General features: G+C 39.2%; 1 protein-coding gene across 1 annotated transcript in view; it reads left to right on the top strand.

Moving 5' to 3' along the window:
- The window catches only part of ptn (pleiotrophin), a 42016-nt gene that overhangs the window by 15810 nt on the left and 1346 nt on the right, over window positions 1-24860 (top strand). The window contains exons 2-4 of the mRNA XM_051392421.1: window positions 13385-13479; window positions 14449-14622; window positions 17826-17987. Coding sequence (XP_051248381.1) covers window positions 13385-13479; window positions 14449-14622; window positions 17826-17987 — 431 coding nt within the window. The remainder of the gene's footprint in view (window positions 1-13384; window positions 13480-14448; window positions 14623-17825; window positions 17988-24860) is intronic.

Genomic DNA, 24860 nt, shown 5'->3' with positions numbered 1-24860 from the left:
GAAAACAAACTGCTGCCATTTTGCACTGCAGTGCAATATATTTGTACAACTCCTTCTCACTTCTGAATGTGAGCATATGCAAATGTGTACCATAATGTCACAATCATAACTCAGTGTGTGAAATAAAAAAAACTCCTTGCAGGGAGTGTGCTAGCAAAGCATTGACATTATTGTGTAAATAAGTTTAGTTTTTGCTCTAACGTCCCATATTTAGCTAATGAAAGCATACGTTTGCTACTCCGAACAGCAGATGTCTGTTACGGTAGGTTGGGGGGTGGGGGGGGGATCCAGCCTAACCTTTAGGCTTGTAGTTTGTGTGAAATAAACAAAAGGTAATCTTAGCCAAGGAATTCCGCAAAAAAAAACAATAACATATTGTATGTGGCTGTTAGGGTACATGTTCTCAGTCTGGTGTAAATCCAGAGCCTATGTTCTGCTTTTTGGACGTGTTGCTGTGACCATAATGCTGTGTGTGAGAAGCTGCAGTAGGATTACAGGTAACTGAAGGCTTTATCTCTCCACCAGCAGCTGTAGTCGCGCTCCCTCTCAGCCTCGCAGTGTGATGCCTGGTTTCGGGGGAAGTGGGTGGTAAACCTCTGTGGGGAAATGTTGGCGTGTCTGTGTAGGTGGTAGGTGTAGGTTATCTGAGGCTGGAATCATGTTTAAATCCTGAGGATGAGCAATATCTTGTCTCCAGTTTGTGGTATGTAATATGGAGTCCTGAGCTGAATCTGAGGTCATACTGTATGATACACCAAGCTTTCAGTCTGCTGCTCGTTATTATTCAAATTAGCACCAGAGTCAGCTTGCGAAAGGGAAACACGGCGCTTCTTAGCCTCCCACAGCCACCAGGGGGTTACCAAATCTGATTATACCTCTGTTCAGTTTTGTCATAACTTAAACGTGCTACAAGGAGTTTTTAACTGATTATGAAACAATGTCAGTTTAAAACTGATGCTTTATATGACCTACATAAACAATCAATACCATCAGTGAGAAGACTGACCCAGTGGCAGGTATTAAGAATGGGTATATACAAATAGCCAGATTTGGTGGGATTCCCCTTTAAACCAATGAAACAATGGGTTGGAGACATTACCACTTATGTCCACAGGGCCCGCCAGAATCAACACATTAGGAAAGTTTGTTGTAGGGGCTTTAAGTATGGGGATAGCAACAAGTTTTAATAAATTATGAGATTATAACAAATTCCAAATTTGGTGGGGCACTATTAAAAGTTTGAGACACAGGACAAATGTAAGAAATAAGAAATAAGAAAGTAAATTTGGGATTTGGCTTGGGGATTACAAACGATTTGGCCAAATACAAAATTCTGGGGGTGCTCTATGAGACATTTTTGAGGACAGAAGAGGAAAGGTTCCCTCAGAATTCCCTAAGAATAATGTTTACCAAACACAGGCTCATGCACATATAAATGTAATCAAATGCTTCATACATAAAAGGTGAAAAGATTTTAATTTTTTCATTAAATAAAAGAGATGATTTGGATGAATTGTCCCATACGGAAATAACACAGCTGTGCAGATCCAGGTGCTAGACGGGTGTTCCAGTGATTTAAAGCAGTAGAAAGTCTCGGAGCATAAACTCAAAGAAAACACTGGGGCACACAGATAGTTAAATTGAAACATCTTTTCATTTTGATATGACTGCATCATAATCAGAATCAAGTCTATGAGCACTGATCCCCTTATGTGTGAGTCTGTATTTAAGTATATGATCAACCATATATTGTGTAGCAGTCTATACCCTAAATCTGTTTACTGCATGTAATGTAACTGCAGAGAGAAAAAGAGGAACTATATGTGTAAAATATTTATAGGTTGGTACTGCTAAGTTAAACTGAGAGTGACTTGAAAGCTGGCTGTGAAAAGTTAAATTGGTCCTTTTGTGGAGAACGGTGTTCAGCTTGAAATGGATGGAAAAAAGAGAGGCGACCATGTTGACATGAACCTTTTATGAACTTAAGAGAGTTGTGCATTAGGACTGAGATAGAAGCGGTGCATTTAGCAGAACTATGAGTGTTTGAAACATACTCAGCATATGGAGGGACAGCACAGAAGTGGATTATGCTGCGAAAGTGGTTTGAAAACTTTCTACGGACATCCTTATTCTTGTTTAGGCCATATAAACCTGTCACTGTTGGAATTTATTGTTGCTGCAGATCCTAATGGACCTCAGCCCTCATTTCCTGTGCAGTGGAGGCGCAGTGGAGGCGCTCAGGTTATGAGGGGCTTAAGCGTTGAATTCTTAAGCTGCACTAAATTTACTGAAGTGAACCATGTGTCAGTGTCGTGATATATTGCAAGTCACTTGCTGGTTACTGACAGACTGACTACTGAGGTTGTTGCTGAGTTATTAACCATATAAATATTGCATTTAAGCCTAGTTTCATTCTGAAATATTTTTACAGCTTCATAAGCCCATTCTGGATGAATGCTTGACTTCCAATGAGAGATTTTGGCTTAACTATTACTTTAGCATTCAGGGAGCAAGCGGTGCAGAAATTACTGTCTCTCTAATTGGGTCTGCTTAATTATATATGTTTAGGACATACTGACTGGCCTTAATGTATGTGCCATCAGTGTACAGTATTAGCACATATACACAGATTAAATAAACCTTCAATCGAACATGCAGGTTATTAACTTCATAAATAGAAATATTTTGCATTTTTGCTGTATTATTCATAGGTGAGTCATGACTGGCAGACATATCTGCTACAGCATTATTTACCTCAATCCACAGCACATTAAGTACATTCTCACTTTCAAGAAGACGGTGATTTCTGGGTTCTTTAATAAGCCGTCACTGCCTTTCCACTCCAAATATTAAAATCCACAGTCTGTTTACAAGCAAAATTAAATACACAGAGATATAAGCGGCATTGCTCAAGTGGACAGAAATACAAATTCTGTATTCTCTTTATCTCAGCTAAATACTTTGAATAAGAAGTGGAGAAAGGAACAGATGGAAGGAGAAAGAGGCAGACATGATGGAAAAAGAGAAAAGGAGGGAGGATGGCTTAATCAAAAGGCGGACAAAACTGCCCACGCTGTGTGCAAAGGCTTTCTCATCCAGCATACTTTAATGAACAAGTGACTCAAGGTGCTTTCAGTGGGTTCCTGAGAGGAACACACACACACTCACATAAAGATAAATGTTGCCTATTCAATTAGACAGACACCTCTAAATTGGTGCCTTTAGAGAGTAGGCAGGAGAGAGCGAAAGGAGAGAGGGGAGGCGGTGACTGTTGATGCTAACAGCGTGGGGCTTGAGGGACGGAGCTCTGTTTCTGGGCTGTCAGCGGCTGCCAGGGGGTTCAGACTGCACAGGTCCAGTATGCAGACAGCCAGGATCTAAAGGGAACAGCTATTTCTAGCAATCAAAAGGCACCCCAATGGAGAGAAAAGGACGAGAATGAGGGGCGGTGATAAGACGTTGCCTTCAACCCTAACCCAGGATGTGCACAGGTGATTCAGCTGCAGCTTCCTTCACTGAGAGGAATGGAGATTAATGGTCAGGATGAAAACAGGCGGCTGTATGAATACAGCACACCCGTATCAGCATGATCTAAACTGGTCAAACCTGCTGACTCAAAAACTTCACACTGTGTAGCCTTTTTCAGCATATTCTCTAAATGTGCTACATCTATCAGTGTTTAGCCTGTGAACCCTTTCAGCTGTGACATTTAGTACACGGAGAAACCATACTGTTGCAGCTTGAATCAACCCTAATGTCTGCTGCTGTAAGTACAAAACAGTCCCTAATTTTTTTGACTGGTTACTTAACCTTTTAAAATATTCATTTATGCCTAACACAAGAATTGTCACGGTGGAAAAGCAGCTGCATTAAACTACAGGGCCAAGAATAAACTGCAGGCCCCTACAGACAGCCTTAAAAGAATGATTAAAAGTGACTATAATCAGTATCTTTAAACTAACAATCACATCAAATGACAAAGTGAAACGGGTCGCTCATAATGAAAATCTACAGAGAATTAGGACCTGAATCTGCAGCGCCCCTCTTTATGGAGCTTTATAAAGAGTTTAGCTTATTTCTTAGCTGTCCGGCTGCAACTTTACTGTTTTAGTTCACTAGCACCACTCTCAAAGAATGGCAGCAGATAGCTGTAGCAGCACCAAACAGCAGTCAGACACACTTAGCGACCAACTAGTGAACATAGTGGAAAATGTAGCCACTAAAGAGCCAGATATTTTCCTCAGGAGTTGGTAGAGACCAAAAACAGAGCTAAAACATATTCATCAGGTGGTCAGAAACCTGTCTCCAAATGAATGATAAAGTTGCTCCGTAACTGCTGGATGTGTAAAAAGACAACTGTTGGCTAACAAGCAAGTGTTCACAACTAGTTTCCGCTGCCCTCAAGTGGTCAAAAACATCAGTTATTGCAGGTTTGAGGACATGCTCCATGTAAGCATTAATATAAACTGAAATAATAAACATTATCAAACTAGATTTTACACAGGGCCCCTGCCCACAAAGCTTAGCATTTTTTTTCCCTGACTTTTATACTTCACGTTGCAGCTTTCGTTTTTTTCGCATTTATTATACGCCCTTTGTTTTATTCTGAATTGCATACATAGTACAGCACTTTAAGACAATTGAAGACATTAAGTGTGTTTTTTGCTGTGTTTATGATTCATGTTTGTGTTGTTATGCTGCCCACTGCCTGTGGAGTGGAGTTCTTAACTGAACTGAACTCTAGTCAGCACACTGCAGAGAATAAAACTGAAGACAGGTCCACTTGTTAAAATTGCAAGAAAACTTTCAAAACAACTGCAAACAGTGGCAATCTTTCAAACTTGTGTGCCATCATTCACAGCGTCCTAAACCTGAACATTCTCTAACATTTGTTTGAAATGTTTACCCCTTGAGCCAGTGCTAAAAACAGGTTTTTTGGTATTTTACCAACCTGTCGCCACTGAAAAAAAGCCCTTATTGAAAGTTTAATCCACTTGTGTGGCCTGGCTCTCTTTGTGCAGCCTTTGTCCATGAAAAAACATGGCTAAAATATTATAGAGCTAAATAGGCTTTGCAAATGCAACTCCACTCCCATTTTTATATCATAGACAGTTGAATGCAGTCTTTATTAGTGGTATTGCAGTTTCATAATCCTAAAAAAGAAGTAATTGATAACTGCTGGAGTTTGTCGTAGCAGTGACAGTATGGGGCTCATAATGTCCTTGTATGAGTGCTTATAATAAAGAAAACGGGGCACAGAGATGAGTGGGAGGATAAGCGCTGGAGTGGGTGTTTGGAGGCGTAGACATAATATGATCAGAGTAATGGAGGCATTCATGCGTAAATTGAAGTCTTCAATTTCAGCTGTTTCAGCTCCGATGCTCTCACGGAGCCATTGTTTGTCATCCTTATTATTGTGTTTTTATCATTAAACAAGCCTGTCATTCTGCAGCGCTGTTCAAACTGAGCTCTGTTTTCAAGACATGGCCTCAAACACAATACACACATGCAGAAAAGCCAACACACACACACACACACACACACACACACACACACACACACACAGACGCAACCACACATATAGAGCGCCACACATGCTGTTTTTGTTCCGGAGCGCGGCTCCCTGGGGGCTCCTCCAGGGCTGTTCTGAGAGATAGCAGGGACCCTCTCCACACACTCTCTCCCCCACTGTCTGACCTTTACAAAACACAAGTCAGAAAATGTGTGGCATTTTCCTCTAATCATCTGCACCTAAACACATGAGAAATGATGGCTTACTTCAATTAAGGCATCCGATGGCCCCATGAGAAATGATTCACTCCTCTTCAATGGCAGTCATTATCATACCCGGAAGTATTGATGCACCGAGCAGCAGTATGATATATATATATATATATATATATATATATAGGCCTTATTTATCTATATCCCTGCTTTCACACAACTGTGTATACTTTTTTCTACCTGTAATCCACTGTTTTATTGTGGCTGTATATTGGAGCTATATGCTTGACTTTACATGGGTGTCTGCTTGGCTGTCTCTTTCAAAGGCCCTCCTTTGTCCTCTAGTCAATACACTTCTCATTTCATCTGTGCTGGAATCTCTCAAAAGCTCAGCTCAAGGAACACACAGACCGAGAAACTCCTAAATAAATCCTTTCAATATACCCTGTGTCTAGGTGAGGCATTCGCTCCTCTTCTGAATCACAACTTCTGAGATGGGAAAGCCACTCAGAAGTGGATTTTTCTGCCTGACTTTTCCCAAGGACATAGTGCTGTATTCTTTGTCTGTAACTAAAGATAAACAAACAGTGAACCGTACAGAAACATCTGTCAATAAAATGCGTTTTCTTTTGTCGCTACTTTTCTAAACATCTGAAATGTCTTATCAGGAACAGAAAAGTCCCTCCAAGTAAAGACATTTATGTGTGAGATATTTAAATTCTGTTTCTGTATTAATTTTTGTCTTTATTTACCAGGTAAAGGTCATCAGTTTTACAAGAGCATTGGTGCAACTGAGATTTTTGTGGGTGAGAACTTTGCAAGAAAGCAGCCTCAGCAGTAACATAGCAAGTAGCAGCAACAACCAGCACTGTTCATACCAAAAATAAAACAATTAAAACAGAAGCACCAGGATAAAACAATGCCCAGAAATGCATACAAAGATGAACCTACCACCAAGCTGCAGTGATGTCACAGTGCACTGATCACACCCGGGAGTACACTTCTACATCACTACAACAAGGTGGAAACTTCAACCACAGGTAGTCAGCAAAAAAGTTTTAACAAAGGTTTCAGAGCCTTTTTCAATGTTAATAGCTGCCTGATGCTGATGGAAAGTAGTTGATGAGAGTGGTGCCACTAAACGGTAAAGTTGGGATGGACTAAAATATGCTAAAACGCTCTGTAGAGCTGAGGAACTGCAGACTACAGTGATGTATGGGATGTGACATCTTACACAGAAACTTTCCCTGACTTTGTTCTAGCCTAAGGGCCAGACAGCAAACTCCAGAGACTTGAAACAGTCCAGGAAGGAGAAAAAGCCGCATTCATATTGTGTGGACTGTACAGGTACAGTGATGCACACAGCTCCTTGCCTGTTTTATGGACTGTGTTACTATAACATTGCAAGACTGTTCAGTGGCCTTTCCTCAGCTGTTTGTGTTGTTGTTGGTGTCTGTGCTTTATACTGTGACAAAGATCTGTGAGTCAGAGGCTTAACCTTCTATATACCAAAGAGAGAAGTGAAGTCAGTTCTTTCTTGTCCATTTTGCACTTGGAACAGCTCTATGTGACCTGAGTGATTTTTTTTCAAATCAGACTAGTGCTTACCACTTGAAAGAGAACTGTGGGTGGAAGACTTTAGCTACTTCCGATTGCACGTTCATGTGAAATGTACCTCCAAAACTGAAAGTGACTATGAAAAGACGGAAAGGCTAGGGGGAGAAACAGGGGGAGGGGAGAGCTTATTACACAAGATAAAACATGCTTATTGCAGCATGTTTTGTCTTTGCCATCCACAACTTTCTCCTCTGCACAAAGTACACATGGGGTTGTGTTTTTTTTTTCTCGCTGGCCTGTTTTTCAGTGTTGTACAGTCAGTCAGCCTTGTATCATGAAACATGTTTGGCTGCCATCCCTTTTTTTAACTTTGCAGATTAGATAGGAATAACATGGTGGCTTGTTCCAGTCTGACCTGCTATCAGGGTTTGTCCCCTGTTACACAGCTGTGTGAAACACAACAGTATTATTTATTGTAAATTTGGTAGTTTAATGCACAACTGATTACATGTTTACCTGCCATTCCATTACTACTTACTCATTCCAGTGAGTGACTAAGCCTAGAGAGACCTAGAGAGGGCTCCACCTGTAGTAGAAGGAGAACAAAAATGTGGCTATTGTATGTATTCTTGTTTATTGATGGAATTTAAGTATGGAAGCTTCTCAGTGCTTTTATAAAGAAAATTAAAAAATTATATAGAGTATGGGTATAAATATATTATAAGTAAAATAATTTTTTGACTAATTTGGGGCAGCAGAAACAAGTTGTGATATCATGTCATCACCTTTTAATAAAGCAATCAGTTGCCTATTGACACCTCCAGCAGATGTTTCTGTCCACCTGGCAAATATGATTTCTATATCCATTCTCTTGTAGCTCCGTCTCCACCAACTCCTGAGGGAAATATATTGCTCATAAGCTGCTAAATCTTAACCAGCTAACCTAACGGGTATGTTTGATACTCACAAGGTATTGTACGGTGGGCTTTTACAGCTTTTATCTCATTTTCTCTAATTATATTGAATTAAACTGAATGAAATTGAATTGAATTGCTGCTAACAAAAACGACACCATGAGAGAGGTGAGAGTTAACTGAAACTGTAAAGTTGCTATAAAGTTGCTAATTGATACTAAACCTGCTATAAAAGGTGGACTGCAGATTTGGGGGATAATTAGTATTATATATTTTATATATATATATAAAATATATAACAATATAGATTAAAGTCACTTTAAAGAGTCTACTAAAACCAGATGTGCATATTTCAGTGTTTTAAACAATGTTTGTTGCTTTTTTTTATATTGCTTAAAGCGTGTTTTAATACACTGTATGAATGAAGTCAAAAGGCACATTTTGACTAAAATAAATCCTCATAAAAAACAAATAAAAGCATCGCCTCAGACTGAAACAATTTATGCGTGATGGAGTCAAAGAGAGCTAGGAAAGACTTAACTTTGGAAACTACATTCTTTGATTTGTTACCTCCAGGGGCAAAGAGTTATTAAAAAAACATGTATAATTCATGTGCCGCTAAGTGATATTAAAAGCATACATGTGTGTTATGATAATATTTGTGTTCATCATTAACACACCACAGAGGGGCTGTTGCATAATTACATGCTCCCGATATGCATTTAGACAAGCTCTCTGATTAAGAACTGGATTTTGAGAGGTTAATGATTTAAATTAAAGAAACCAAAATCCATTCTTCACAGAACGATAATGGTGGAAATCTTTTTCGCTCAGCCAGTACAACTAATAACTCAAATAAATCACCTTTTCTTGGGCCTTTATAATTGATTAATTCAACTGCTCTCTCCTTTATTCCTGCACTCTCAACTCGCGCCGACCCTGGCTTTGGAGCAGATGCAAACAAAGGATCTGATATATAAACAGTTTTATGTACTTGGCAGAGATTACGTCAGTCCTAAAGAGAGTGAGGAGAGAAAGCGTTCGCGTGTGCTCTAGAGTGGAGGAGCATCTTATGTTTATTTGCCGGAGCTCGCAAGGAGTCACTGAAGGTCTATCGATTTGTGGCCAGTATTGGCTTTCCTCCTCCATTCCTTTCACCAGGAACCCGCAGCTGAGTCTGGATCAATGGGGCAAATTGAGGGTTTGATAGGACTAATTCTCACTGGCTCATGAGCCACACTGGCCACTGGATGCTACTGATGTTCCAGCTAAAGTGACCTGCATGGTGTGAGGTTTGCAAACATTCAGTTCTCCTGTTCCCATCAGAGCTCAGTGGGGAACTCTACACTAGATTTTTACATTTAGACTTCAGTCTGTTTCTGTCTTTAATCGCAAACACTTGTTATGATCTTGCATGGATCCCACTTTAATACATTTTTGACATTCAATTAAGTTTTTTTATTCTGTGAATTTTTTCTTTTTAGACATATTTACATACTTCCTTTATTGTTCTGAGGGGTCTTTCATAATTTGTAATGTACAATTTGTATTATAAGATATTAAATAAACTGATCGATTAGTTGATAAACAGAAAATTAATCAGCAACTATTTTAAATAATGAATTGGTCCAGTCATTCATCAAGTAAAAATCAAATGTGACAATGTGCTACTTTTTGCTGTTATTTATCATTTTAAGTTGAATATATTTGGGTTTTCAACTGTTAGTTGAACAAAACAAGCATTTGAAGATAAACTGAGAAACTGACAGGCATTTCTCACATTTTTTCTTACATTTAATAGACTAATGATTAATCAAGAAAATAATTTGCAGATTAAATAAGAAGCCTTACTATGTAATTAAAGTTACTCATTTAAATGAAGCTATAACATGTTTCTATCTTGGATGCTTAATGGTTTAAATTGTCACCATTCCAAGAGGCCAAGAGTAGTTTTTAAATGTATGAATGTGCTGTGTACTACCAACTGTTTGTCTTGGTCTATTTACTTTGATTGTCCACAAAAGTTCCAGGATGGCACGTGAACTGCAGTTAGTTCATACACCCAAAAAGCCACAGAATCTTGACCTTTCATAACTAGTTTTACAATGAGCATGGTCTCTTTTAGAACCAGTTCGAAAAAATTCCAACCTTAGGTCTTTTCCAAATATATTATAAAATATAATATATTACAGTCTCACTACAACCTCTGAGGTATTAAATGACTTTCTTTTATTTGAGTTTCATTTCACTAAATCTTCAGGTATGGCAATATCCTGTCTCAAATATCTGGCTTAGAATCTGGGGACAAGTTGAACAATGATTGATGACTCTTTTTCTCTTGCTTCTTGGGCATCAACTTTGGCAGAACATTGAAATGTCTGAGAATTTTACAAAATTCATCAGTAATTCCCCTGAAAGGAAACAAAAACGAAGGATGTTGTGACCCAGGAGAAACCACGGTGAATTGAGCTGATAAAGCGCTCATTGCTTTAGTCAAATTATGAAGGCCTGACTCATATGAATAAGTGACTGAGTCTTGGTCAGGTTGCCAGGGGCCAAGACTTGGCAGGAAAAAAACGTTGGTTGGTGTTTTCTTTCGTTTAAGCTTGTCTTCTCTTTGTCATAAGCGTCAAGCTGTAGGTGTGTCTGCTTTTGTGTGTATTGAAGAAAAAGAGAGGTGGAGCATTTATGGATAGGCACAAGTGGACATCCTTTAAGTTGGCAATCCCCAGTGCTTCTTATCAAAGCCTTACACAGGCAGCACACATGCCTGCCGAATGATAGTCAAATGCTCCGATCCACCCAGTCATCCATTATAGGTGCTGTCATGCTCTGGAAATAGGAGCTACATGGTTGGGAGAGACTTCCATTTAATTTATTGAGCTCAAGAGGAGGAGAAAGCTGTCTTCTCAGAGGATTCTCAAGCTACACCGGAAATGGTTAATACACTTTAATTCCCAAGACTTTTTCTTTCTTTAACCTACTGTATGGAGTGTTCATTCAAAGTCATCTACCCTGTCTCCTTTTATGCCTGCACTGCACCAAGAACCCATCACTCTGTATGGCACTAACGGAGGAAAAGGCTTTCTTATCTTTTGAAAGGCCACAATGCCTTTCTCTTGGAAAATGATCTTTATCGAGGAGCTTTCATTAGGTTTTCTCTCTGAAACTCTTAGAACTCATTGTACGCACTTCTTACAGTTGGGATTCAATGATTTTTTTTTCCCTTCCTTTTTTGGGGTTATGGAGATGAATAGTTTGGAATCTCTTAAAAAGAGTCAACATAAAAAAAAAAAACTGGGAGATGGAGTCTGAAGTATTTAATCAAAACAGGGTTTGTATGTGCGCTGCCACAGTCTGAAAAGTATAAAATCAATCGTGTAAAGGATTCAGGCGACTTTTCCTGGCAGGCAGACTGAAGGCTCCATAAGGCTCATTATGAGTGCTGGGAGACATTAAATCCTAGGTATAATGCAGTACAATAACATCGAATAATTAAATATAAGTTTTGAATAACTGATTTTGAAAATCAGAGGCTTTCACCACCGTCTGACAGGTTGAGACTTAACTTATGTGAATGTGAATGAAATGAAAAGTTGGGAATGTTAGTTCATTATGCAATGGGGTGGGGGGCCTTAGAGCCAGCTCATGATTAATTAAAAATGACAAATGGATATTATTTCCCTGCCAGGCTCAACCTTTCTGCAGGAATTGAAGCACTGAGGAGCATTTTTGGCATCAGCCAGGTAATTGCTTCAGTCTCATGCTGTCTCTCCTCACAGAGAGGGAGAAAGACAAAGGAGAAGGAAAGTTGAAGCGAGCGGGTTTTCTGCAATAGTTTCATCAGAGCTCATTATGCTGGTGATAGTGACAGTAACAGCTTTCTGCTGTTCCAGAACCAACAACAGATGAATTTCTGATTCTGATAACATTGAGTACTTTTGTGATATTTTAAAAACCTTAAACAGGCTAAATAATGTCAGCAGCTCTGTGCAAACAATGGACAACAAAGAGACAGACGCCAGAGACATTTTTTCATTAAAATAAATATAAACCTCTCAGCTGTCTTTTCTCGAGCAACTAGTAAGGACTTAAAACACAAGTCACTCGAACTACAAGCGTCTGTATCTTCCTGCAGCTAAAAAGTGAATACTGACACTGGAATAGTCATCATTTTCTTCCATTTTTGTGTCTTTTCAGCATCCCTTGTATCTTATTCTTAAGACAAACACCTGAATCACTCTTCAGACACTTCCTATATTAGGGATGCTGTGATCCAACTTTCTCACCCAGTACACATTCCAATAATTTAACTCAGAGCACAGATCTGATGCCATCACTCTCTTTTTCCAAACTAAACCTGAATACCTCACTGTGTGGAACTCATTGTCATTAAATCCAAGGTAACCCCAGCTCCATCCCACCATGACTCAATCAATGTAACTGACACTGAATCTAATAATGAGATTGATGTAGAAACTGTAACGTTTCAGCGCCAAGACTGAACATTCTTTCACGACTTTCCAATCAACCCTCAGAAAACAATCTAAAAATAAATACTAACGTTTTTGGCATCACTCTAGAATTAAATTAACTAGAATTAAAGAGCCCAGTCTCAGTTTTTTGTTGAGCAAAGGTTGACTTACTCTCACAGTCCATAAAAGGATAATTAGCACAACATTATAAATAATTAACATTTTCAACATAATTTTGAATCTGTTAAACTTCTTGCTTCAGGCTACAGAGGGCAAATAAACAAGAGTTTTGACAAATTAAATCAAACTTGTGACTTTGTCTTCCTGTGACAAGGTTTCACAGAGATTGGCAGAAAATGCTGCAGTGACTGACAGTGTAGTGGCAGTGCAGACAATCAAAATGTTGATATTGGAATCCAGCACAGTTGAAATGACACAAGATGAGAGATGGAAATTCCCCAGGCTATTCCTCTCTCTCATGAGACTTGGGACAACTATTGCTTTTCCCCCCTCCTTCCTCCTCCCGTTTTACCAAAAAGCTGAACCTGTCGAGTTCAGGCACATTTTTAGGGAGTTTTCAAAAGTCATGAGTTCTCAAACAACAAGGGACATTTCACATTCAAAAATAACTCCTGAATTTGCACTGAACAGCAAACTTTGACTGTGTAAAGAAAACAGGGTTCTCCTCTAACTATTGTCTTGTCTCTCTTTCAGAATGAATGGACAGAAGCAGTGGACACGGGTGGCCGTGATGGCGCTCCTGGTACTAACGGTGATGGCAGCTGAAGGAGGCAAAGCAGAGAAACAAGGTGAATCTTGCAAAGCTCAGGACAGATTCTTGAACAATAGAAAAATCTATAGGATGAATCTATATCTGCAGGTTTATGAACTGTATATTAATGTGGAACAGGGGCACCAGTTCAGTTTGAAACTAAATCAATATTAAATGATTAAGTTTGACATGCCACAATTAAGGTGGACACTTCTACTTAATGCTGGATCTTTAAAAAAGCATAAAATGGAGCCGATGCTTCACTGGTGTCAAAATATGTCACAACTTGTTTGATGATGGAGAAGCAATGTCTGTCAATTAAACTCACTAACATAAAAATGACTCTGCCCCAGTGGAGTGACATACTGTGCTATCACTCCCCAAAAGGAAGCACTGTGAAAAATGTCCCTCTGAACAACTTATTTAGTTGGATGAAACTCTTTAAAATATATGAAAATTAAAAAAAGTAGCCGTTGGGGTAATTTTTCTTTGTCTCCTTTGAGATTTTACCGGAAACAAATAGCAATATCTTGTAAGAAAGGCAACTCCCACTTGGGTAAAGAAAACAACATTTAGCCTAATTTAAATTCAAGAAAAAAAGTTCATTTGCATTGGAAATTAGCACATGCACTTAAACCCATTACATCTGCCTTGAAATAATTTGAAAAAGCCCAAGAGGGGGTAACAACTTGTATAAACACTGCAAGTAGCAGTTTCCATTTCTTGTATTAATAAAAACTAACACGTTTTGCATAACCAGAGCTGTAAGACTCTCACCAGAACTAAAACCTAACCCCTTAAATACATCACTTGACACTTGACTAAAGGACTCTGCTTCTAAAGACTTGCGACTGCATCGTGCCCTCAAAAACTTCATGCGTCTTGAGACTTGCTTTGACAAGAGTTGTCACTTTGAAGAAGTTGCACTAGTTTCCGCTGACTTAAACTCACCCGAAAACTTAATCTATGGCAATATTATAGAACTGGTGTATGTTTGGCCCTACAGGGAAGAAGGAGCGCAAGTCAGACTGTGGGGAGTGGCAGTGGAGTGTGTGTGTAGCCAACGAAGGGGACTGCGGACTGGGCACCAGGGAGGGAACACGCACTGGCACCGACTGCAAGCAGACCATCAAGACCCAACGCTGCAAGATCCCCTGCAACTGGAAGAAGAAGTTTGGAGGTGAGGTTGGACTGTTCAGACCAGATATTTCTTAGTACATATCTAAAAAGGTCTAAATAGTATTTAAATAATTTACCACTAAAAGATCCAGAGAACTCCTCTCCTTCTGCACAACTGCATGGCTCCCATCCCACTCACCCCACACAATCCCCATGATGTATGCTGGCTTGTCATTCACAAGAACAATGGTCCCATTTTCACAATAGGAATGAGTAAGCTAGCTAATTAGAGGTACAACAGAAATGTCTGCTGAGGACGTGATACATCGTAACAGAAAACACAGGAATAATCATCCTGCTTTGTCATTTGCTTTTTGGGCTTGAGACTGTGCAGCCTTCACAGCTGAAATGTCTTACAGTGACATGCCTCAGGGACTTTTGTTCCCCCAGTAAGGCCTGTCAGGCAGGAGCCTGCTGCTCTGCAATGAGCCTGTCACAAGTGATGAACACACTCCAGGAAATAATGGTCCCGCTAACTGGCTATATAGATTATAGCAGCAAAAGTTTTTGAGAAGTGGCAATAAGTTACATGCCTCTGGCCTCTAAATTGTAGAAAGTTACTTGAAAAAAGAAAAGTAAAGAGAGGCTAACTAGCCCTTCTTGTGTTGTAGAGGCTGAAAATGAAAAATTGTTGCAGAGTGAGCCAGAGTCTTTTTTTATTTAGGATATTTTTGCAATTAAAAAGATAAATAAATACTGTAACATTTGGTTCCTACGCCCCACAAAATGTGTCAGAATTGGTGTGAAAAGACCCTGTAATTTAACCCTGGCAGCCAAACCTGGATACAGATATGCCGCTGCTCAGCAAAAGTGTTTATCATTGATGTAAAGACTATTTTGCTTGTAGACTAACAGGCTTAGTGTAACCTTAATAATGGGACTCGTTCCAGACTAGATCCAGAGCATGAAAGATCTGACATCCCACTTGGCAAAACTGTTACATCTGCATACAATATTAAAATTACAAGAGATCCTCAAAAACAAACAAGTAAAAAGTAAGGTAACTGTGGTTTTACATTTGCAGCACATGGCCTAAATAGTTCTTTGCAACTCACAGGAGTGCAACATAACAATGCAGGGAAAGTATAAATGTGCCTAAAATAGGAGGGTGTGCACAACACTGTAGGGTTGCCAGCAGCATGACCCAGAAAAGAGGACAACTGTGTGGGGTTGGTGACACTACACTACAGCTAATGGGTTTCTATAGACCACAGATATACTTGTACATTGAATGCACACAAAGCCCAAAACAGAGCTTAGTGATGTTATAAGGTGATACAAGAAAGGGAACAATATTTAAATCTGCAAGTAAATATTTTTTTCTTCAAGCCATTGAGGTCTGGGTCCCTTATTAAAGGGGCACTCCACCCATTTTACACATTAAAGTCAGTTTACTTGTCATAGCTAGAAAGTATCTAGTTATATATAAGTATAATGTGGATCTGAATCTATATTCTATTTGTTAAAAAAGATATAAAAAACATAACAAAAACAATCATTATTAGCATCATTTTAGTATTGATTATTATCATTAAACTATTATTATCGTTATTATGGAGATTTAAGTGTGAAGATGTGTGTAAAATATAAATAATTCTGTATCATACTTCATCCGTTAGGGATAAGCGAGTACACCATTATCTGTATGTGTTCAACCAACTAAATTATCTGTATCCTTATCCTTACTTGAAATGGGTGGGGCTTAAAGCAGATGTGGGTGATTCTTAAACTGGAAGAGATTCGATTATTTAAAAAACAACCTTGTAATTAAGTTTCAGAGCAACGTTTTTAATCACAAGAGTAAGAGAACTAGTTACCGAACAACTTTAAAAATATATGTATATATAGGTAGCTGTATTTCCAAGTATTGATATAGATGCATTTCACTCTGATGATACTCGTACTCGTATAAAGTACTTAATTCGTACTGGAAACTTGTTTCAGCCGAGTACTTGTCCAAACCATCTTTTTCAGCTTTTCACAAACCAACCCTGTTGCAGGTTTATAGAGAAATGTATTATTTCTATCCTAAAAATACAAAGTCCTGAGCAAATATTTGACACTGAATTTATTTTATTTTTTTAAAGGCAGGCAAAAATTCTACACGATCAGATTTTTTCCAGTCATTCAGGATTGCTGATGAGTGGGTGTGTACAACCATTCTTTTGCCTACTTGTATGTGACACCTTAAGCAGGACATGGGCTGTCTGCCAAATTCCCAGGAGCCAGCAAGGAAGCCCTCGCTCTCTCAGAGAGACAAATTATGGAGGAGCAGGGTTTTAAAGTTGGATGCTCAGGAAGTCCCTGTAGGATTCTTGCAACAATGGCCCTGTCACTCCCTCTCTTGGTTCTCCATCCCTCTCCTCCTCACCCCTTCTCTCCCCTCTCCCCTCCTCTGATGAGCACCCTGGGATCTCAGAGGCAGTGAGAAGGGGTCCAACGCTTTCATGTGAGAGGAAGCTGAGGAATGAGTGTCACAGCCCCGAGGGAGCCCGGCTAGAGTGGCAACAAAATAATGGAGGGAGATATGAGAGACATGGACATACAGTACACAAACACACACACACTCACGCGCACACACACAGGTTTCTTCAAACACAGTTCTATAATATACACCAACAACTGCTGCCATTTTCTAGAGTAATCTTGCATCCTCTGGGGTTAAGTTTAAGTTGGGTTGAATTTAATATCAAAACGAAGGACATATGTGAAATTTATTTGAGTTGCTGCTGAAAGTATAAGATTGTATCTGTCCATTATCTCCAAGATGAACAGGAGCCAGGCCATTTTTGATTTACATTATCGGGTGTCATCATATAGGAAATACAAGATAAAAACTGTGAAGTGCCATCTGTTCCTGTTAGCACAACGATATAAGCATCTTTTATTTTGTTGTTAATCTGTCTGGTGCCGAGCTTTTAAGAGATCTCTTCTGTGGATCTTGGACAGGAGATAATAGCCAAGTAAATTAAAAAGCGCTCATCAAACAGTCATTCACAGTGTATGACGCACAACTCCTCAGGCTCAAGGGGCTCGTTTCAGTCACTGATTGCAATTGAGTGCTTATTAAAACAAATATATAGAAGCTGCATTGTGTCATTTTACCAGGTTTTCTGCTTGATCGCTGCTATTCTGTGCCTCCTCAGAGCTACTTCACTAAACAAAAGCATCTAATTGAGTATCTGATTTCTTTGTGTGCTATAGGGGAATGCAAGTATGACTTCCAGGCTTGGGGGGAGTGTGATCTGGCGACAGGCAAAAAGAACAGGACGGGTGTACTGAAGCGAGCGCTCATGGATGCGACCTGCGCCGCCACTGTCACAGCCACCAAGCCCTGTGGGAAAATCCCCAAGACCAAGCTGCAAGGTGAGCAGAGAGGAATAAATCATCCCTAGATAAACTGCACCTTTGCTGGACATGTTGAGCCTATGGGCAACGGGTATGTGGGTGAATCACCGCGTGCACAAAAATATGACACAAGGTGAAGATATGATATTTTACTTTTCAGTTTCAGAACATAAACAAATCTTGAATGAAAACACATTTTGGAGGAATGACTCCTTCCTTTGCGTGCCCTGAGGAAGAAGATTCTTTCTTGTGTTGGCACGGTTACATTTATTGAAAAAATCAAGGTTTTATCCTTGAATATCTGTATTTCCAATAAAATGTAATACACCCAAGACGAAGCCAGGTCTTTTATGAGACTCATGGACTTCTTTGAACCCAAGATGGAACACAGTAGCCTTTCTGGACTAGTTTGAAAGCTGAAGTGTTATATACTCTCGAGAGAAATCACATGTCATTCGGTCGGTTTGGATCAAAAGCAAGGCCCACGCAGAAACAAACTGATGATTTACGAGATGTAAATCGTTCCAGTACTTTCTTGCACTGTCAAATTATTGTAAACAGTTGCAGGGAATGTTAGATTAGTTGGTTTGTTTAATTAATTATAGCTGAAGGGATGTTTACGTCTTGGGTTTCTCCGTTTCTTCAGCCGAACCGCTGCTATTCCTCCTGACATGCTTTTCCTATTTTGTGGTGTTGCTGGAAGTTTGCTGTGTTTTAGCTATAACACACAGGTCAAAACTATGAAATAAAATAATCTAAATGAAATTTAAATGTGATAAATTAGCATCAGTCTATGTATCAAGGTATATTTGAGAGTGAACTTCCTCTATCCTCTAATTACTGTGTAAGTTTTGTAGGTATTTATCTTGTCTCCTGGTACATCTCAGATTGATTGCATCTCGGCTAAATCCAGCAATCCCTTGCAAATGATTTTATTCTCAGTCAATGCTAGCTAGCTATTCACATTCAATCCACCATGAGTATGATGGAAATCCACCTACTTAAGTACTCAGTTGAAGCAGCGAGTGACAGTGTTAAGGCAAGGGTGAATAGGTTAACTCACTATTCAACTGTAATTACATGCTTTTAGCTTTCGTCAGTCATGTCAAAGAAACTGCAGTCAGGGAACTCTTTTGCTTCTGCTTCCTACATACGGAAATGACCAGTTCTTGCAAAACTCAAGCTGACACAAGATTTGAGCTAATGGGAGAATATTAGATAACCATGTGGACACATGTAGAATATATTAGTCTGCTTGGAGAGATTGGTGTAAAACTGCTGATAAGACAGCACTCGATTCATTCCAAGTGAGCCGGTGCCCTTTGTTAATTATGTAAACAAGGATGTAACTGACCCACAGTGAATGTCCCATTGTCCAAACAGGATTATAATGAGTGCAGAATTGCTGCCAATTGTCATAAACTGCACCCTTATCAAGCTCAGCAGATGACATGTGTGCACACAGGGTTTGCACGTGGAGTTTGCTTAACCTAGCTGTCACTTCATCAAACAGCCACAATCAAGTGAGGCCCCAAATTACCATGATAAGACAGTGTGAGCACTTCTGAGACCTTTTTTTTTTTTTTACTACAGGGTGTCTGCAGCTGCAGTGCTGCCAGCTGTAACACGTCTGTCTGCTCCACTGTTTGTCTTAAGATTTTATGCCAAACGCTATTTGACTTTCAAAGAAGGAATCTGTTAAATTTTTCACCCGGTAGCACATCATTAATGCATTATGACAGGAAGTTTCTTGAGGAGCTGTACTGTACTTGCCATCTGTGATTCGTTCCATGCTTTATATACACAACAGGATGCTGCTGTTAAAACATATACATGTATATAATGAATAATGAGTATATAGCAGGAAGGTGTATCATATTGTGGGGGATTTTAGAAAATACTGAATACTGAATGAAAAGAAAAACGACTACATCAATCGTTTCAGCAAATTCACAATAATGGCATGTGATTAAGTTAAAGTGACCCCTAATTACCATAGGAGTTGACACTCTTGTCCATTGGGAGCAAAGGGAAATTACAAATGACATACTCTGCCGTTAAATTTGTAGGACTTGTTGTGTAATGTCCATCCATTCATTTTCTACATTGATTTATGCTGTTCAGCGGTGTGGGGGATGGAACCTATCCCAGAATGCAGTGAGTGAGAGTGAGGAAGGGGACACCCTAGACAGATCTCCAATCTATCAGTGTCCATCACACTCACATTCACACTATGGTCAATTTACTCAGTGCCGTAGCATTGTTTGGATGGTCCATTATTCCGAAACCCCATTAGTCTGGAAAATGTCCCATTGGACTGAAAGCCTATCATACCAAAAACAAATGGCCTTTGCTCCGAAGGCGCCTTGTTCCAAAAATACACACTCTGGTATCTCCAAATTATATTCGTAATTTAACTGATATATCTAATGTATTTAGTTTATTGTAAACCATGATCTTTTCCTAAACCTAACCAAGTAATTTTGATGCTTAAAACTAAACAAACTGCAACATTTCACAATGTTCGTGGTTACTTCCCTTCCTGCACATCCAGACGGACTATAGGGAAAAAACTCTGGGGAGAATGTGTATTTTTAGAAAAATAGACCTTCATAGCAGTTGTTTTGTTTTTTGGGATAACGGTTGTCGGACAAATGGGCTTTCAGTCCAATGGGACATTTTTCGGGCTATTGGGGTTTTGATATAATAGGCCATAGGAACAATGAGCAATCCCCATTTACCCCACCTACATGTGTTGGGCTGTGCAAATATTGTCATGCAAACTTCGTAGGTTTTTTGCCTTTCCTATCCTGGTAGAATATTATATTGTGAATATAACTAACCGTATGCCAAATTGATACATTTAATCATCAGATTCTTTCATTTGCTACTATATGGCATAGAAATTCAAGAAAACTCTTAAGGAAAATCAATTGTGAGGTCTGAGGTTTTCGAGGATAAGCACGAATGCATCCACATTAATCTTTGATTATTCTGCTTTTCAAATTTAATTACTCATGTTTCATTATGCAAGAATATTGATGCAGATCATGAACTTTTCATGTTAAAAAATGTAAATGAAAATATATATATTTACATACTGTGGATGTGTGAGTGTGTGCGCATGCAGGTGAAAATGTGTTTGGTTTTGCAGTCATGTGTGCAGTGCTGCATACCTGCACGCATCAATTCTAATGAAAGCCAGCTGCGTGGATGCAGAGTGACAGCCTGAGAGGTGTGAGAGCTGAGGGCAAAAGAGAAGCAGAGCAAGGATGACAGTGGCCGAGATGAAGGGAGGCAGTTGGGAAGAGAGACCTCGCTTTCTGAGCTATGCGAATGCGTGATGTGCAGTGTGATTTCCCATGTCTGCCAGTTGGAAGATAAGCCCTGGGAAGCAGAGGGGTTACTGGGAAAAAGAAAGAGGGGGTGCTGTGCACAATGAGGTGTGTACAGGAAGGGGAATTGTGTATGCTTTCTGTGTGTGTCAGGGGATGGCAGAGATACAGTCCACAGCAGCGGGATCAGAGGGCTTATGAAAAAAAACACAAATGTTTGGCTTTGGAGTGACTGAGATGGAGAGAGGAGAGGCTATCTAACCCCCTGGCTAGGAGCAGAGATGTTCCCGGCCAAATCTGCAATTCTGAACAGCCACCTTGGGTTTGGGAGATAGGTTTCCCCTGTCTGCAGCAGGATGCTGTGATGGAGGTAGCATCTGTCATTTGCAGATTCTGGAGGAGACAATGCTAAGAGGCACCTTGGGAGCGATCTGAGATTCAGAGTTGCGTGTCTTTGCTGTCTAGCCCAGGTGAAACACAGACCCTGCGGAGCGAAAGAGAGAACAAAGAGTGACAGAAATGAAACATTATGAATGCCTGTAGAAACCTCAAGGTCCCCGCCTTCTCTTTCAGCAGAACAGGAGTGAGTAGCGTGTGAAGGAGTGCTTGGACGCCAGAATTGATTTCAGGTTAAACAAAAGGCTTTGTAGAGATATTTCTGGCATGTCTGAATTTATTTGGCATTTGTTTGTGCCATACTTTCTGGGCAGACAGGTAGTGTTCTGATTTGAAATCAAAGACATTAATTCAGAGCCACACAGATTATTATTATTGCACTTAATGTGAGCCATATAAAGGCAGAAAGTAACTGCAAAAACTTTTTGTGTGAAGTTACTGTATAACAAATACATTTGTATCTTGTAATAGCTTAATGTTATGCCTTTTTTAAGCCTTTTCTTCCTAAAATACACAGACCATCACTTTGTGATTTTTCCAAAGGCAGAGCCTTTTCTGGACATCTTACACCAAAATACATGGAAGAAAACAATACTTTCTTGGCCATTTGAACTGATTGATTAGTATAATTAATTAATCTAAATTAACTATCTTAATAGTTTTTAACACCTATACTTGCATAGTTAGCTGCAATTTCTTTTACTTTTTTTAACAAAAACAAATTAATTAAATTATTTTTTTAATTAAATTGATGAGGTCCCCGGCCAGATGCAAACTAGGGATTTTTGTGGTTCATGGTCAGGGGTTTAACCCCAACACCACCAGGGACTGGGAAAATTAAAAATTTTTGTGGCATAAAATGCTCTTATATGTGCTAACATAAATGCAGTGGAACAGAAATACTAGATACTTTTTTCTTGTATTATCATATATTATTAGGTTATTAATGCATCTATATGGTATGCAGTATTTTGATGTTGCAGCTAGTTAAAAAAATATTTTAACTACTTTATGTGATTTCTATAATTTGATTTGTGTGTAAAATATTAATCTGTAAAGTTACCACGTGTCAAATACATTTAGCACACATTAAACAAATGTCATAAAGTCGGTTTCTGCTCTTAACTCAGTTTTTAACTGAAATATGTAGTGGCTGTGCTCTGGCTCAGACATGAGCTGGAGAAGGCAGTAACAGGGCTGATTATGAGTCTGTCAGTAGCAGAGAGGAAAGCGAGCAGCGTCATGTAATGTGCGAATGCAGCAGAAAGTACCAGCCTGGAGTATTCCAGTCCCCATCTCATATATGGAACAGATACAACAGAGCAAGAATGAATCAATTCCTCCATCTATCTCCCCAAGGAGCAAAATATGCTGACAAAAACAACAGAGAGAGAGAGAGAGAGAGAGAGAGAGAGAGCAAGAAAAAAAAAAACAGAAAATATCCAAACAAATGAAAACAAGCAAACAAAAGGGATGGAAGAGCAATTTCTGTATTTGCATGACTGAGAGCGCTTTGCACGTCAAAATCTTAATTCCCATGGAAGTTTGCAACTGAGGTGACAAGAACAGATTTCTAAGATTTCCTCATAGTGCACATTCAGAATGTTAAAAAGGTTGAAACTCAATTGAAATCTCATTGACAAAGCATACCCTGCCACTGTTCAGAACTACTTGCCAGCATGTCATTAAAGGATTTGTGAGTTGTGGAGGTGTCCTTTCAAGATAATCCATTCATACAAAAATTAATTCAGGATTTAACTATTGACGGTCTTCTCATATATTATCACACTTTATCTCTTTTAGGTACACCAAGGTGCTGTTTTTTTTTTTTTTTACTTTCCTTTTATTGGATTTTTCAGGCATGCTAATCAGATGTGGCTTTTTATGGGACTTCCTCTAGGTTTACCTCTGAAACGGCACCATTATGAAAATATGTGCAGGTTTTTATTTTTACATTTGACACTTCTTCCTTTTATGTAAAGCTGGTGGAGTTGAATCTAAACAAAAAGCTATGTGGGAGGATCTAAATTTAGTGTAAAGTGCAGCAGTAGGAACTTGCTTTGGATTAGGTACATGGTCTAAACAAAAGGGTGTGGATTAGCCAGGCTGATATCTCTGTTCAACATGTCATAAGCTGAAAAGCTTGTAGCTTATAGTAGGAAGATTAGTAGTGCCAAGCATCTAGGAAATACAAACAGACAGATATATTTTGAAAAAGATTTTCAAATACAAAGAGAAGTACAAAAGTGGCAAACACACGATACACACTTTTATTCACTAATTTGAGAGGCCTCATTGTAGCTGGTGTTACTAATAACATTAATGACGGCTCTGTTCTATTCAAGTATCCCAGTAGGCATAATGGTGTGACAGACTGACTTTATTTGGCCCACTAATTTTCCGTTTGTTCCATTTCCCGTTCTGTCTCTTCCCCATTTTGGGAGTTTGCTTAAATTGGCTTTCTTGTAGAGAGTAACACAAGAAGATTGATAACACCACTACTCCTGTCTGTACCCTACATATGCTACCGTGTGCAAGGCCAGGTGGGAAGGAAGGGGACCGCTAACTGCATGACCAGACAGGAAGTTAGCAGAATTCTGATTCACTTATATCTTTAATTGTTCCATAATAATAGACAGATCTTATATCTGATTTATTGAACCTCATACAAACATATGGTATTTAAATCAGCATTCCCTAAAACAGGTAAAGAAAAGCTTTAATACATACGTTAAAATATCTAGCACAGTTTAGTAATTAGTGGTTGAATGTTTCACAAGTTTTGTTGTGAAAGGTGATCACCAGAAGCAATGTCCATTTATTCAACCCAACACCTTCCACTTCTGGTACAGACAGGAAGTTAAAAGACAAAACTGTGTCAGACCACTTCCTTGTAGAGCCATTAGGGTCAATATCAGGACCTTGAAATGGAATTCAGCCATTGTTCAGTTCATTATTTACAACTGTGCTTTACTGGGACATGTCAAAATGTCTTATATGAAAAAGGCCTATTGGCAGGAAATCATCTTATTTCTACACAAAAATGATTTCAAAAAATGTCAATTTAGGCATGTGGACACACACACACACACACACACACACACACACACACAGGCGTTAGTTCAAAGAATAGACACAAAGACAGACAGTTGGACTGAGA

Source organism: Dicentrarchus labrax, unplaced genomic scaffold (assembly GCF_905237075.1).
Source record: "Dicentrarchus labrax unplaced genomic scaffold, dlabrax2021, whole genome shotgun sequence".
In the NCBI taxonomy this organism is placed as follows: Eukaryota; Metazoa; Chordata; class Actinopteri; family Moronidae; genus Dicentrarchus; species Dicentrarchus labrax.
This window is presented reverse-complemented; position numbering and strand designations above follow the sequence as displayed.